This window comes from Oncorhynchus masou, chromosome 31 (genome assembly GCF_036934945.1).
Source record: "Oncorhynchus masou masou isolate Uvic2021 chromosome 31, UVic_Omas_1.1, whole genome shotgun sequence".
NCBI classification, from domain to species: Eukaryota; Metazoa; Chordata; class Actinopteri; order Salmoniformes; family Salmonidae; genus Oncorhynchus; species Oncorhynchus masou.
Window position 1 is genome coordinate 68,525,907 of NC_088242.1, and position 15,150 is coordinate 68,541,056.

General features: G+C 46.3%; 1 protein-coding gene across 1 annotated transcript in view; it reads right to left on the reverse strand.

Annotated features, from left to right (window-relative positions):
- Nucleotides 1–15,150, reverse strand: part of LOC135524993 (otogelin-like protein) — a 64,428-nt gene that overhangs the window by 11,051 nt on the left and 38,227 nt on the right. The window contains exons 29-36 of the mRNA XM_064952790.1: nucleotides 2,523–2,679; nucleotides 2,147–2,173; nucleotides 1,799–1,978; nucleotides 1,433–1,711; nucleotides 1,216–1,333; nucleotides 1,004–1,083; nucleotides 639–922; nucleotides 96–398 (exon numbers count right to left, since the gene is read on the reverse strand). Of these exons, the coding sequence (XP_064808862.1) occupies nucleotides 96–398; nucleotides 639–922; nucleotides 1,004–1,083; nucleotides 1,216–1,333; nucleotides 1,433–1,711; nucleotides 1,799–1,978; nucleotides 2,147–2,173; nucleotides 2,523–2,679 (1,428 nt within the window). The remainder of the gene's footprint in view (nucleotides 1–95; nucleotides 399–638; nucleotides 923–1,003; nucleotides 1,084–1,215; nucleotides 1,334–1,432; nucleotides 1,712–1,798; nucleotides 1,979–2,146; nucleotides 2,174–2,522; nucleotides 2,680–15,150) is intronic.

The window sequence follows — 15,150 nt, forward strand, 5'->3', positions numbered from 1 at the left end:
CAAAAATTCAGATACTGGCAAAGGGAGTTCTCCAGGGCTGCATGCTTGGCCCTCTTATCATGTCCATGCAAACTGTCTCACTGATAGGCTCTTACTGTGCAGGGGGTGGTGGGCAGGAGGAAGGGGGACAGCACTGTCGGCATGCTGACTGCCTCAGGTGTATGAGAGGAGTCTGGGCTAGTGGCTGTTTCCGTTGTTATGGACTCCGTCGTCTCGGGGGGTGATGTCAACATGGTAACGGAGGTGTCATAAATGACTGGGAATATAGAGGTAGTCTCCATGGGCGTAGCAACAGGACGGTGTGTTTCTGTGGTGGTGGCGGTGGAGGAGGAGAGAGGGGGAGCAAGGGAAAAGGAAGTGGGGGAGGAGATAGGGGGAGCTGAGGGGGAGCTGGAAGGCTGGGGAGGGGTAGCAGGAGGGGGAGAGCGAGAGGGAGAATCAGGAGAGAGAAGAGGAGTGGTGGATTCGGTCACTACCAGGCTGGGGGAAGTAGGGGATGGCATTTCCATAGTTACTCTAGTGACCACTGCAGGGGTCAAGGTCGGGGTTGTGACCCCAGTGGTGCTGCTAGTAATGGTGGGGGAGGGAGAGGGGGAGATGGAGGGAGAGACTGCAGGTAAAGGGGTGTCCTCAGTCACAGTGGGGGTGGAGGGTGCGGGCAGAGAAGGGGGAAGACGAGAGGGGGAGTGAGGAGGGGTGAGGGTGGGAGTGAAACTCTCAGTTAGGTGGGGTGTACTGGGCGTAGTGGGGGCTCTGGTGGCAGTAACAGTTGTAGAGGCAGCACTGGTTGTAGTTCTGGTACTACTAGTAGTGGTCCTAGATGTAGTAATAGTACTAGTAGACCTAACAGTAGTAGTAGTTGGGATGGTGGTCGTTCGGTTTACGAAGGCGTAGGGTGTAGGAGTGGGAGGTAGGGACACACCTGAGGAAAGACACATAGACATACATTACTCTAAAAACGATGTAACTTTACCGATCCTGGTGTGATGCACACTCTACTCACAGTCCTCTGTGTAGACACATCTCCTGGTGACCTCATCAAGAACCATGTTTTTGGGGCAGCGAGGGAAACAGCCCTCCACCCTGCCAGACACACATATAGACATGGACCAATGTTCAAAGCGCGTATTAATCATGCCCTTACAGTGTATAACCATGTTGTAAGTGTGTGTTTGTAAGTGTGCATTTCTAACTGTGTGTTAGGCGTGTTCTTACGGGGGCAGGAAGTGGCAGCGTGTGGCAGCGGGGTCGCTGCATGTACGGACACACGGACTGGCACATGCATGGTAGCGCCACTCACACATCATGCGGTACGGGATCACAAAACTGCTCTCTGTAATACAAACATACACATTGTGAACATACACATAAGAACTACAGTAAAATAAACTGTGTGTGTGCTGCGTATTATAAATTTGTATTTCTATCTAACCTTCCAGGGTAAAGGAGCTGCTGGTCTTGAAGTTGTCAGAGTTGTCATATTTCTGAGCTCGTGCAGATGTGCGTGTCAGAGTCAGGAACACTCCTGGCTGGCCAATCAGCTCAAAAGAGGTGTGGCCAGGCAGGAACACCCCCTGGTGCTGCAGGAAGGAAGCCCTGTGGCCAAACTCCTCCCCTCGGGTCCACTGCTCCAACCGCAGCCCAGTACGCTCAGACACAACCAGGAAGTAGTTAGGACGCTCTGCTGACTCCAGAGAGACCACCGGGAGACCTGTAATACAGAGTTTAACATATGGGTGAAGCTCATGTGAGTTGAGTTTGTGTGTGTTTTGTCTGTGTAGGTGTGTGTGAGACTCACGTGATGTGCGGTCCTTCTGTAGTCCTGCTGTGATCATGAAGTTGAAGAGTAGCCCAGGGGGAGGCAGCCCGCCTACGAACTCCCTAACTAGAGGAAACACTGACCCACTGGTTCTGTTCACACCGAAGACTGTAGCGTTATAAACAGCACTGACCACCGAAAACGGTCCTTCACCTAACTCTATAGAGGGAGAGAGAGAGAGAGAGAGAGAGAGAGAGAGAGATAGGGGTGGAGGATATTATGTTGAGTGACAATATTAGGTATCTCAGTTTGTATATGTGTATTTGTATTTTTGTGTGATTGAATGGTGTTCCTTTGTGAGTCATTTTGGTTAGCGTTCAAACAGACCTTGGTTGTAGTATTCACAATCATAGGCTGAAAGAAAAAACAAGTACAAACATTTAGAAACATACAACATCACATATGTACAGTATGTGATAGTACTGTAGCCATTCATAGCCAAGACATACTGTGTAGATCAAGCAGGGATAGAGAGACCATGGTATTGTGTGTGTGTGTGTGCACGTGTATCTGTGGTCATTTGATAACAGATATAAATATTTTAGGGTCAGAGGGGGTACTCTATAGTTTTGTGTACTGGCATGTGTGTGTGTGTGCATGCGGGCGTGTAGGAGCATTGACTGACCCAGCACCTATGCTGACAGACAGAGAGAAAGTCAGAGGAACAGACACACAGTGCGTGTGTATATGTGTCTGTACTCACGGCAGACAGAGGGGTTTCTCCAGACCACAGTGACACCGTTTTGACAGCAGGTGTGTGCATAGGCAGCAATGGACGTACACAGACACTCACAGTCTCCGCCTCGGTTACAGTTACACGTGTCTGTCAAGCAGTTCCTATAGAACCATGATACATCCACCTACACACACACAAAAACACACACACATGAAAACACACACACACAGGTCATATCTACCTGGGGGGTGAGTGAGGGTTTAGAGTGGGAGACAGGTCATTGGGGTTAGATGTGGGTTAGGAGTGTGTGTGAATAATGTAGGTAGGAATGAGTGACATGTTTGTGTGTGTTGAAGGGGAGTGAATAGGAGTGATGGGACATCAGAACAATGAGATGTGGGTTAAACTCTGGAACACAGGGATCAAATCACATTTTATTTGTCGCATGCTTCGTAAACAGGTGTAGACTAACAGTGAAATGCTTACTTATGGGCTCTTCTCAACTATGCAGAGACAAAATAGAAAAATAATAGAAAAATAATAACACGAGGAAGAAATACACAATGAGGAACGTTATATACACGGGGTACCAGTCCTGAGTTTATGTGCAGGGGAACAATGTAATTGAGGTAGATATGTACACATAGGTAGCGGTAAAGTGACTAGGCAACAGGATAGATAATGAACAGTTGCAGCAGCATATGTGATGAGTCAAGTTAGTTCATAAAGGGTCAATGGAGATGGTCTGGGTAGCTATTTTGTTAACCTTTTAGTATACTTATGGCTTGGGGGTAGAAGCTGTTCAAGGTCCTGTTGGTTCCAGACTTAGTGCATTGGTACCACTTGCCATGCGGTAGCAGAGAGAACAGTCTATGGGTGGCTGGAGTCATTGACAGTTTTTAGGGCCTTCCTCTGACACCACCTGGTATAGAGGTCCAGGATGGCAGGGTGCTCGACCCCAGTAATGTACTAGGCCATATGCACTGCCCTCTGTAGCACCTTGTGGTCAGATGCCAAGCACTTACCATATGAAGAAGTGAAGCAGCCGGTCAAGATGCTCTCGATGGTATAGCTCTGGGCCCATGCCAAATCTTTTCAGCCTCCTGAGGGGTAAGAGGCCATCTTGTGCTTTCTTCACAACTGTGTTGGTGTGTGTGGACCATATCAATTCTTTAGTGACGTGAACAGCGAAGAGCTTGAAGCTCTCGACCCATTGATGTGGGCATGCTCGGCCCTCCGTTTTCTGTAGCCCACGATCAGCTTCGTCTTGCTGCCGTTGAGGTTGTCACTGACCTCCTCCCTATAGGCTGTCTCATTGTCGTTGGTGATCAGGCCTACCATCATCGTATCATCAGCAAAACTTTTGATGGTTTTGGAGTCGTAGGTTGAGATGCAATCATGGTTGAACAGGGAGTACAGTACGGGACAAACACACACACCCCCGAAAGCCCCCATATTGAAGGTCAGCATGGCAGATGTGTTGTTGCCTACCCTCACCATATGGGGGTGGCCTGTCAGGAAGTCCAGGATCCAATTTCAGAGGGAGGTGTTCAGTCCTAGGGACATGAGCTTCAGTAGTGGTGAGTGGGTAAAATCAACGGGGAAGGAATGCCAGGAAAAAAAGCCATATTACAACCTATGTGTTGTGATAATTGCATTGTTTGTTCTATAACCTGTTAGTTCATATTTCTTGACACCGTGATTTATAGGTCTACAGCTGAGACAAAAAGACACAGTGTCAGAATAAATTCAACCACATCAACCACAAGTCCACAAAACATATTGCAGGTCACAAACCCTTACATGACCTACAGCATGGTCAAGCAAATTAATGTTTCCCACATTTTCGGACAACTAAACAACTATTGATTTAGAACCATGGAGAGTTACCACAAGTCGCAAAGAAAACAGGCGTTGCCTCCACTATTCCAGCACCATTTCAACATCTAATATAGTGACAACTAAAATGTACCAAAAACGATTTAGTCCAATCAACGTAAGCTAAATATGGTGTGGCTGTCTATGGTACTGATTTGTGTGTGTGTGTGTGTGTGTGTATGTGTGTGTGGGTACGTGCAAGTAGAAAAAACATGTTAACTCACCTTACTTGTAGAGAAACGCCAATGCCATTCTCCTATTTCATGTTGCCTAAACGGTGTATGACTCTGTCATACATGCTTTTAGTTTTTATGGTCCTTGGCTACCTGGATAAAATGCTTGCTCGCTTCCCTAACTTCCTTTCACGGGCAACGATGCGCCAGGCCAGCTAGTTAACATTAGCCTACATTACAGTGCATTCAGAAAGTATTCAGACCTCTTGACTTTTTCCACATTTTGTTACGTTAAAGCTTTGTTCTAAAATGTATTAAATGGGGGGTTTCCCCGTCATCAATCTACACACAATACCCCATAAGGACAAAGCAAAAACAGGTTTTTAGCAATGTTTGCAAATGTACATATTTACACAAGTATTCAGACACTTTAATCAGTATTTTGTTGAAGCACCTTTGGCCGCGATTACAGCCTCAAGTCTTCTTGGGTATGATGCTACATGCTTGGCACACTTGTATTTGGGGTGTTTCTCCCATTCTTCTCTACAGATCCTCTCATGCTCTGTCAGGTTGGATGGGGATCGTCGCTGCACATCTATTTTCAGGTCTCTCCAGAGGAACTCTGGAGCTCTGTCAGGAGACCATCAGGTTCTTGGTCACCTCCCTGACCAAGGCCCTTCTCCCCCGATTGCTCAGTTTGGCCGGGCAGCTTGCTCTTGGAAGAGTCTTGGTGGGTCCACAATTCTTCCATTTAAGAATGATGGAAACCACTGTGTTCTTGTGGACCATCAATGCTGCAGAAATGTTTTGGTACCCCAGATCTGTGCCTTGACACAATCTTGTCTCAGAGCTCTACGTACAATTCCTTCAAACTCATGGCTTGGTTTTTGCTCTGACATGCACTGTCAACTGTGCGACCTTATATAGACAGGTGTGTGCCTTTCCAAATCATGTTCAATCAATTGAATTTACCACAGGTGGACTCCAAACAAGTTGTTGAAACATCTTAAGGATGATCAATGGAAACAGGATGTGCATGAGCTCAATTTCGAGTCTCAGTGAAGGGTCTGAAAACTTATGTAAATAAGGTATTTCGGATTTAAACGTTTTATAAATTTGTAAACATTTCCAAAACCTGTTTTCACTTTGTCATTATGGGGTATTGTGTGTAGATTGATGAGGAAAATTTGTTTTTGTTAATTTTAGAATAAGGTTGTAACGTAACAAAATGTGGAAAATGTGGTCTGAATACTTCCCGAATGCACTGTATTGGATCAGAATCCCTTGGATCAGAATCCCAATTATAGTACTTGGCCAGTACGGAGAATAAAGTAAAACCACAAGTCCAAATCCCTATCTCCATCCATGCCTAATAAGGAAAGGGACGGTTTTAAATATGCAACAATTCAAGTTTTCTGTCAATGACGTTTATCTTCTGATGTGATTGATCTGAAACCAATCCAGTGAGACTTTTCTTTGGTGAGCCAGGACCATTCACAGCTGAGATTACTCAGTTTAGCTCAATGCTGATAGGCTATTATTTTATGTTTTTATCAAGGGACACCAAATGCTCGCTGGCTTCCCTTGCATTCAAAGCTACGGGCGGCAACAATGTCATACGCTTTTTGACCAGACACCATAGATGGGCTACATATACAGACAGAGGGGTGGTGTTTCTTTCAATTGGATGCTTTCTCCGGTGAGACATTTAACCTCTTGCGAATTAAAGGAAATTTATGAAACAAAAGCTAAATTATTTGTATGTTTTTTTCTTGGTCATTTTTGGGGGGAAGCCTGGCTTCCCTTGGCATCCATGAACACACGCCATGCTGAGCATAGTAATGAGCTTGGAGGGCACTATGGTGTTGAACACTGAGCTGTAGTCAATGAACAACATTCTCACATAGGTGTTCCTCTTGTCCAGGTGGGAGAGGGCAGTGTGGAGTGCAATTGAGATTGTGTCATCAGTGGAACTGTTGGGTGGTATGCAAATTGGAGTGGGTCGAGAGGGTCTGTAATGATGATGTTGATGTAAAACATGACCAGGCTTTCAAAGCATTTCATGGCTATACTCCTAAAAAAAAACTAAAAGGGTTCCTAAAAGGGTTCTTCAGTAGTCCCCACAGGAGAACCCTTTGAAGAACACTTTTTTGTTCCAGGTAGAACCATTTTGGGTGGATGCGAAAAAAACGCATACCTGTTTAGGCGAAGTGCTGGCTAGTGGAGTAGAACACTTAGAAAAGAAAAGGACAGCCGCACACTCTAGGAGCTCAGATGCAATAATTGAATAACCTAATAACCAACGTTTCAACAGACAAGCTGTCATCATCAGGGTATAATGACAAACACTGTGGGTCACAGAAGGTTCTACATGGAACCCCAAAAGGTTCTACCTGGAACCAAAAAAGGGTTCTCCTATGGGGACAGCCAAAGAACCCTTTTGGAACCCTTTTTCAAAGAGTATACAGATGTGAGTGCTACAGGGCGATAGTCATTTACACAGGTTAACTTGGTGTTCTTGGGCACAGGGTCTGCTTGAAACATGTACTATAGGTAGTACAGACTGGGTCAGGGAACGTTTGAAAATGTCAGTGAAGGCACTTGCCAGCTGGTCAGTGGAAGCTCTGAGTACGTCTGGCCCCGGATGCGGGGCCATGTGAATGTCAACTTGTTTAACCTTTTCACGTGAGTTCAAAATATCTCGGTCCCCCTAGCATGAGTTGTCTTATGTGTGTGATGCCAGAATTAGTTCCAAAATGTAATTGTTACGCAACAGGACAGTTAACTCTTGCTGCCCTCAAATCAAGGCTCACTCCCTGCTAATTATAGGATATGTTTCAAGTTGTACATTCTACATGATTTTCAAAAGGTTTGAAATTATGTGCGTTCCGCCTCCTTATTAATTCATATAGAAGTAGCCCATTTCACAGTGTCAGACAATTTACATTTGAGGCATGCTATGCTAATCTAAGGCGAGGATTAGCTAGATGAGCCGGATACATTTTTCTATTACATGAGAGCCCAAGCACTCCCCTAAAGTTTTCTCAGGTCATATACAGATATATGTGCATCTCCAGTCAGAACATAACCTGCCCAAACTTTTTCCCCCTGGTGCATTATCCGGCTGGCGCCCGCATTGCCTTTATCGTTGTTTTCCTTACTAATAATTATTATGTGCATTCTTATCAAAGTACATTCGTTATTACCTTATCATAATACAGTTTCTGTGTATTGTGTTATGTAATTTCTACTGTAGCACACCTTATTTATGTATGGAGTATAATGTATTCTGTGTGTATGCCTTTACCGTGCACCCTTGAGGTACTGATTTCATAAACGTTATGGTGTCATAGGAGAATTGTGCTTATGTAAACTAAGAAAAAAAGAAACATCCCTTATTCAGGATCCTGTCTTTCAAAGATATTTCATAAAAATCCAAATAACTTCACAGATCTTCATTGTAAATGGTTTAAACACTGTTTCCCATGCTTTCCCAACAATTAATGAACATGCACCTCTGGAATGGTCGTTAAAACACTAACAGCTGACAGACGGTAGACAATTAAGGTCACAGATATGAAAACGTAGGACACTAAAGAGGCCTTTCTGCTGACTCTGAAAAACACCAAAAGAAAGATGCCCAGGGTCCCTGCTCATCTGCGTGAACGTGCCGCAGGCATGCTGCAAGGAGCCATGAGAACTGCAGATATGGCCAGGGCAATAAATTGCAATGTCCGTACTGTGAGACGCCTAAGACAGTGCTACAGGGAGACAGGACGGAGAGCGGATCGTCCTCACCATGTCAGACCACGTGTAACAATACCTGCACAGGATCGGTACATCCGAACATCACACCTGCGGGACAGGTACAGAATGGCAACAACATCTGCCAAGTTACACCAGGAACAATCCCTCCATCAGTGCTCAGACTATCTGCAGTAGGCTGAGAGAGGCTGGACTGGAGGGCTTGTAGGCCTGTTGTAAGGCAGGTCCTTACCAGACATCACCGGCAACAACATCGCCTATGGGCACAAACCCACCGTCACTGGACCAGACAGGACTGGCAAAAAGTGCTCTTCACTGACGAGTCACAGGTTTGTCTCACCAGGAGTGATGGTCGGATTCGTGTTTATCGTTGAAGGAATGACCGTTACACCGAGGCCTGTACTCTGGAGAGGGATCGATTTGGAAGTGGAGGGTCCGTCATGGTCTGGGGCGGTGTGTCACAGCATCATCGGACTGAGCATGTTTTCATTGCAGGCAATATCAACGCTGTGCGCTACAGGGAACACATCTTCCTCCCTCATGTGGTACCCTTCATACAGGCTCATCCTGACATGACCCTCCAGCAGGACAATGCCACCAGCCATACTGCTCGTACTGTGCGTGATTTCCTGCAAGACAGGAATGTCAGTGTTCTGCCATGGCCAGCGAAGAGCCCGGATCTCAATCCCATTGAGCATGTCTGGGACCTGTTGGATCGGAGGATGAGGGCTTGGGCCATTCCCCCCAGAAATGTCCGGGAACCTGCAGGTGCCTTGGTGGAAGAGTGGGGTGACATCTCACAGCAAAATCTGGTGCAGTCCATTAGGAGGAGATGCACTGCAGTACTTAATAGGCCGTCATTGAAAATAAGAATTTGTTCTTAACTGACTTGCCAAGTAAAATAAAGGTAAACATTTTTTTTTTAAATTAATGCAGCTGATGGCCACACTAGATACAGACTGTTACTTTTGATTTTGCTCCCCCCCCCCCCTTTGTTCAGGGACACATTATTCAATTTCTGTTAGTCACATGTCTGTGGAACTTGTTCAGTTTATGTCTCAGTTGTTGAATCTTGTTATGTTCATACAAATATTTACACATTAAGTTTGCTGAAAATAAACGTAGTTGACAGTGAGAGGACGTTTCTTTTTTTGCTGAGTTTAGTTACCTTTTCTATTAGTTATGTAAAGCAATGCTAACGCTAATGGAGTCAAAGAAGTTTTAAACGTTTAAAGCTGCCCTGGCCTTATCATGATCATTGCATTGGCCTGTGTATTCATTTTGCCTGCATAGCTCTGCCTTACCCTGCTCCCTATTGGAGCCCTTGTGGAGCTCTTCAGTTATTAAGTTACTTCATTGTAATAAGGATCTATTGCTATATCCTGATAATTTATTATAATTACCAATAATTCCTCTTCATTCTGTACTTTCAGAAACCACACACACAGTATTAAACATAACATGCCAAAATCATAACTTGAACCGGACATCTTTCTTGCCGAAGTTTGAGGACAGCTTTTGTATGCTCGCAACAGGTTGTTTGGAGATGGAGTAGGGAGGATGAGGGAGTGGGGAGGTGGGTGAGATATTGTCCATTTAATTGCATAATGGAACTATATTTGATTTGTATGTGAACTGTATGTCCAATTACAAAACACCTTGTTCAGTAATCATTTAGTTTGTTAGCCATTGAGGACAGCAGTACCGATCAGATGGAAAAATATATACCAATTGGTGGTTTTCCTAGCGCATGCCACAAAGCTGTTCATCATGTCCGCCATTTCCACTGCCCCCATTTTGCGATTATAGTCAAGCACACAGTCTGGTTTGATCTTTCTCTCTCCCATCAGGTTCCCTGTGTCTCTCTTCTCCTGTAGGTCCAAGGCATAGCGATTGGTCTCCTCCACTATATCTCCATCACTTCCTCTTTCAGAAATAGCTTGAAGCACTCTGCCTCAGAGGGAGATGGCAAGGGACTTTGCACTCCAGACTGGAACTCGTCAAAGCAAACAGCAGAGCCAAACGGGGTGAAATGGATGGCGGCCTTCCAGCTACCGCAGACCCTTCGTACTTCACCCACTGTTGGTCTGCCTCCATCACCACCAGCATCTTCAGAGGGACCAGGGACTTTGTCAGTTGGAAAGGGTTCCTCAGATTCGGAGTTATCAATGGCCACAAGGCTGGGGGCAGCTCCTCAGTGTCACTGTCAGAATCTGATTCCTCACTGTCATACTCAGAATCATTGTCAGAATTTATAAATATCTCCAGAATTTCCTCATTTGTGAGTTGTCTCATTTTGAAAGACATTGCTAATGCTACAGCTTAGCCCACTATCTGCATACATAAACAACTAAACTAATTGGCTCCAAGTGAGTGTCAGGGGAGATGTGATTGGCTGCCGGTGTGTTGATACTGATGATTTGTCTCCACAGATGGTTTGTTTATATAGCAGGTTAGGAGAACTAACACAGCAGGTTAGGTGAATTAACGTAGGCTATAATTAGCTACTATTGCCCCTGACACAACGACCAGATGGAGCTGTTGAAGGCCTAGCTACTCCATCTAGCCACAACAGTGGAAACATAAAACAAACTACCTGTGGCGATCAGTATCATTACACCGGCAAGAGCCACTTGTATCCATAAATCACTATCAGAAAATGGTTTGTGTGGTAATCATTTCTTTATTTGTTGTTTAATTCATATGTTTTCAAGTAATGGTGACAAATCATGCATTCTGATTCTTGCATAGATTTTAATGGACACGTATGATGTGTGTAAAATTATTTTTTGAAGGCTGTACTGAGTATGATGAGCTAATGCTAAGCTATTTGCCAGCTATGTATGGAGCAATGTTTGTTGACATCATTCAATACATTCTGGTTGTCATGTAAATATCTGTCAAACCAAAGATATTATAGAAAATGAGGTGAAGGGATGGTTCACTCGTCTTTCGAGTCAACTTCAGGAAGAGAATGATGGGAAGTAAATGATGGTAGATGACACAGCCCCTTTCGCCTTTGAAATGCATACCGCAAACAGACCCAACTCATCTTGTCATCGCTTCTTATCTTTGGTTGACACAGAAAAACAAACATGGCGGTGCGCACAAACTCTGCCCACAGCCGGATTACATTAGCATTTTAGAAAGTGTTTTACTCAATTACTTCAATCACTGGTGAGCTCACCCGTGATTTGATTAATTGTAAATAGTAACTGCTATTAGCTAATTCATATTATGGTTTCGATCAGCTGAGAGTTAGCTAAATATGACAGTTTGCGTTAGCTCCCTCTTTATTCAGTTAGCACTAGGACTAACGTAGCCTACATTTCTCTGATATGGATGAGAATTGTGTTACACTGTTGCTACTTCTGTGCACATTGCATCCAAAAATAAACTGCTCACATTGAGGACATAGCGTTATTGTAAGGGATCTCGTCCTCCTCTTCTGAGGAGAAGTGAGAAGGATCAGAGGACCAAAACGTAGAGTGGTAAGTGTCCATAATGTTTATTTTAAAACATAAACTGAACACTACGAAATAGTCCCGTGTGGCGACAAACACTGACACGGAAGACAAACACCCACAACCCAAAACTGAAACCCAGGCTACCTAAGTATGATTCTCAATCAGGGACAACAATTGACAGCTGCCTCTGATTCAGAACCATACTAGGCCGAACTCAAAAACCAACATAAAAAAACAAACAGACTGCCCACCCAACTCACGCCCTGACCATACTAAAACAAAGATAAAATAACAGAACTATGGTCAGAACTATGGTCAGAATGTGACAGTACCCCCCCCCCCCCAAAGGTGCGGACTCCGGCCGCAAAACCTGAACCTATAGGGGAGGGTCTGGGTGGGCGTCTGTCCGCAGTGGCGGCTCTGGAGCAGGACGTGGAACTCACTTCACCATAGTTTTTTTGCACCTCTTAGCCCGCCTCCGTGGCCTGTTTAGAGCGGCGACCCTCGCCGCCGACCTTGGACTGGGGACCCACGCCACGGGTCCCGAATGGACGGGAGATTCCGGCAGCGCCGGACAGGCGGGACCCTCCAGCAGCGCCGGACAGGCGGGAGACTCCGGCAGCGCTGGAGTGAAGGGTGATTCTGGCATCGCCGGCATGACAGGCAGCTCTGGCAGTTCCTGGCTGACTGACGGCTCTGGCAGGTCCTGGCTGACTGACGGCTCTGGCAGGTCCTGGCTGACTGACGGCTCTGGCAGGTCCTGGCTGACTGATGGCTCTGGCAGGTCCTGGCTAACTAACGCCTCTGGCAGCTCCTGGCTGAATGACGGCTCTGGCAGCTCCTGGCTGACTGACGGCTCTGGCAGCTCCTGGCTGACTGACGGCTCTGGCAGCTCCTGGCTGACTGACGGCTCTGGCAGCTCCTGGCTGACTGACGGCTCAGGACAGACTGACGGCTCTGGCAGCTCAGGACAGACTGGCGGCTCTGGCAACTCAGGACAGACTGGTGGCTCTGGCAGCTCAGGACAGACGGGAGACTCTGGCAGCACTGGAGAGGAGGAAGGCTCTGGCAGCACTGGACAGGCGGGAGCACCTGTAGGGAGAAGACAGAGAGACAGCATGGTGCGGGGGGCTGCCACCGGAGGGCAGGTACGTGGAGGTGGCACCGGACAGACCGGACCGTGAAGGCGCACTGGAGCTCTTGAGCACCGAGCCTTCCTAACCTTACCTGGTTGAATGCTCCCCGTAGCCAGGCCAGTGCGGCGAGGTGGAATAGCCCGCACTGGGCTGTGCTGGCGAACCGGGGACACCATGCGTAAGGCTGGTGCCATGTACACCGGCCCGAGGAGACGCACTGGTGACCAGATGCGCTGAGCCGGCTTCATGGAACCTGGCTTGATGCCCACTCTAGCCTGGCTGATACGAGGTGCTGCAATGTACCGCACCGGGCTATGCCTGCGCACCGGGGACACCGTGCGCTCCACCGCATAACACGGTGCCTGCCTGGTCCCTTTCTCTCTCTGGTAAGCACGGGAAGTTGGCGCAGGTCTCCTACCTGACTTCGCCACACTCCCCGTGTGTCTCCCCCGAGACATTTTTGGGGCTGCCTCTCGGGCTTCTAGCCACGCTGCCGTGCTGCCTCCTCATACCGGAGGATGCTTTCGCTGCCTCCAGCTCTGCTTTGGGGTGGCGATATTCCGCTGGCTGTGCCCATGGTCCCTTGCCGTCCAGAATCTCCTCCCATGTCCAAGAGTCCTGTGTTTTTAGCCGCTGCTGCTGCTGCCCGTTACCACGCTACTTGGTCCTTGGTGGGTGGGTGTTACTGTAAGGGATCTCGTCCTCCTCTTCTGAGGAGGAGAAGCGAGAAGGATCAGAGGACCAAAACGCAGCGTGGTAAGTGTCCATAATGTTTATTTAAAAAAATAAACTGAACACTACGAAATAAAAAACAATAAGCGTGAAATGAACGAAACAGTCCTGTGTGGCGACAAACACTGACATGGAAGACAAACACCCACAACCCAAAACTGAAACCCAGGCTACCTAAGTATGATTCTCAATCAGGAACAACAATTGACAGCTGCCTCTGATTGAGAACCATACTAGGCCGAACTCAAAAACCAACATTGAAAAACAAACATAGACTGACCCACTCACCAAAAATAAACCAACTCACGCCCTGACCATACTAAAACAATGATAAAATAACAGAACTATGGTCAGAACATGACAGTTATAAAGACTGTGTTTGAGAAAAAATGTATGTGAAAAAACGGTATGGCCAGCTCAAATGCTAGATGTTCTAATCAAGTGTTCTAATCACTGGTTTGAGCGTATGCTGCAGGGACCACTGTAGAATGATCACACCTGTGTGTTTGTACGTGTCAAAGGGTTAAAGTTCTTATTCACATTGGCTACGGAGAGCGAGATCACAGTTGTCCGGAACAGCTGGTGCTCTCATGCTTGGTTCAGTGTTTGCTTGTCTCAAAATGAGCATAGAAGGCATTTAGGTCATCTGGTAGGCTTAAGTCACTGAGCTGCTTGCAGTTGGGTTTCCATTGGTAATCTGTGATTGTTTGCAAGTCCTGCCACATCCAACAATTGTCGGAGCTGGCCTAGTAGGATTCAATATTAGTCCTGTATTGATGCTTTGCCTGTTTGATGGGTCGTCAGAGGTCATAGCAGGATTTCTTATAAGTGTCCGTATTAGTGTCCTGCTCCTTGAAAGCAACAGTTCTAGCCTTTATCTCAGTAAGGATGTTGCCTGTAATCCATGGCTTCTGGTTGGGCTATGTACTGTATGTACAGTCAATGTGGGGACGTCGTCGTCGATCCACATACTAATGAAGCCGGTGCCTGATGTGGTAAACTCCTCAATGTTATTGGATGAATCCTGGAACATATTCCAGTCTTTGCTAGTGAAACAGTGATGTAGCTTAGCATCTGCTTCATTGGGCCACTTCCGTATTAAGCCTGTCTCTTGTACTTCATGTTTGAGTTTTGGCTTGTAAGCAGGAATAAGGAGGATAGAGTTATGGTCAGATTTGCCAGGGAGGGCAAGGGAAAGCCTTGTATGCATTTCTGTGTGTGGAGTAAAGGTGATCTAGAGTTTTGTCGCCTCTAGTTGCACAGGTAACATTCTGGTTAAAATTAGGTTGAACAGATTCCAGGTTCCCTGCATTAAAATCACCGGCAATGGTAGCGTTGCCTCTGCATGTGCATTTTCTTGTTTGCTTATGGCCCTACACAGATTAGACATTAGAGATGCATGGTATGCATGTGCATGTGTGCAGTCTTTGTCATGACAACAAATTACACCCAATAAACAATAATATTTTTTTAAATAAACATTCACATACTGTAATTTCCAGAG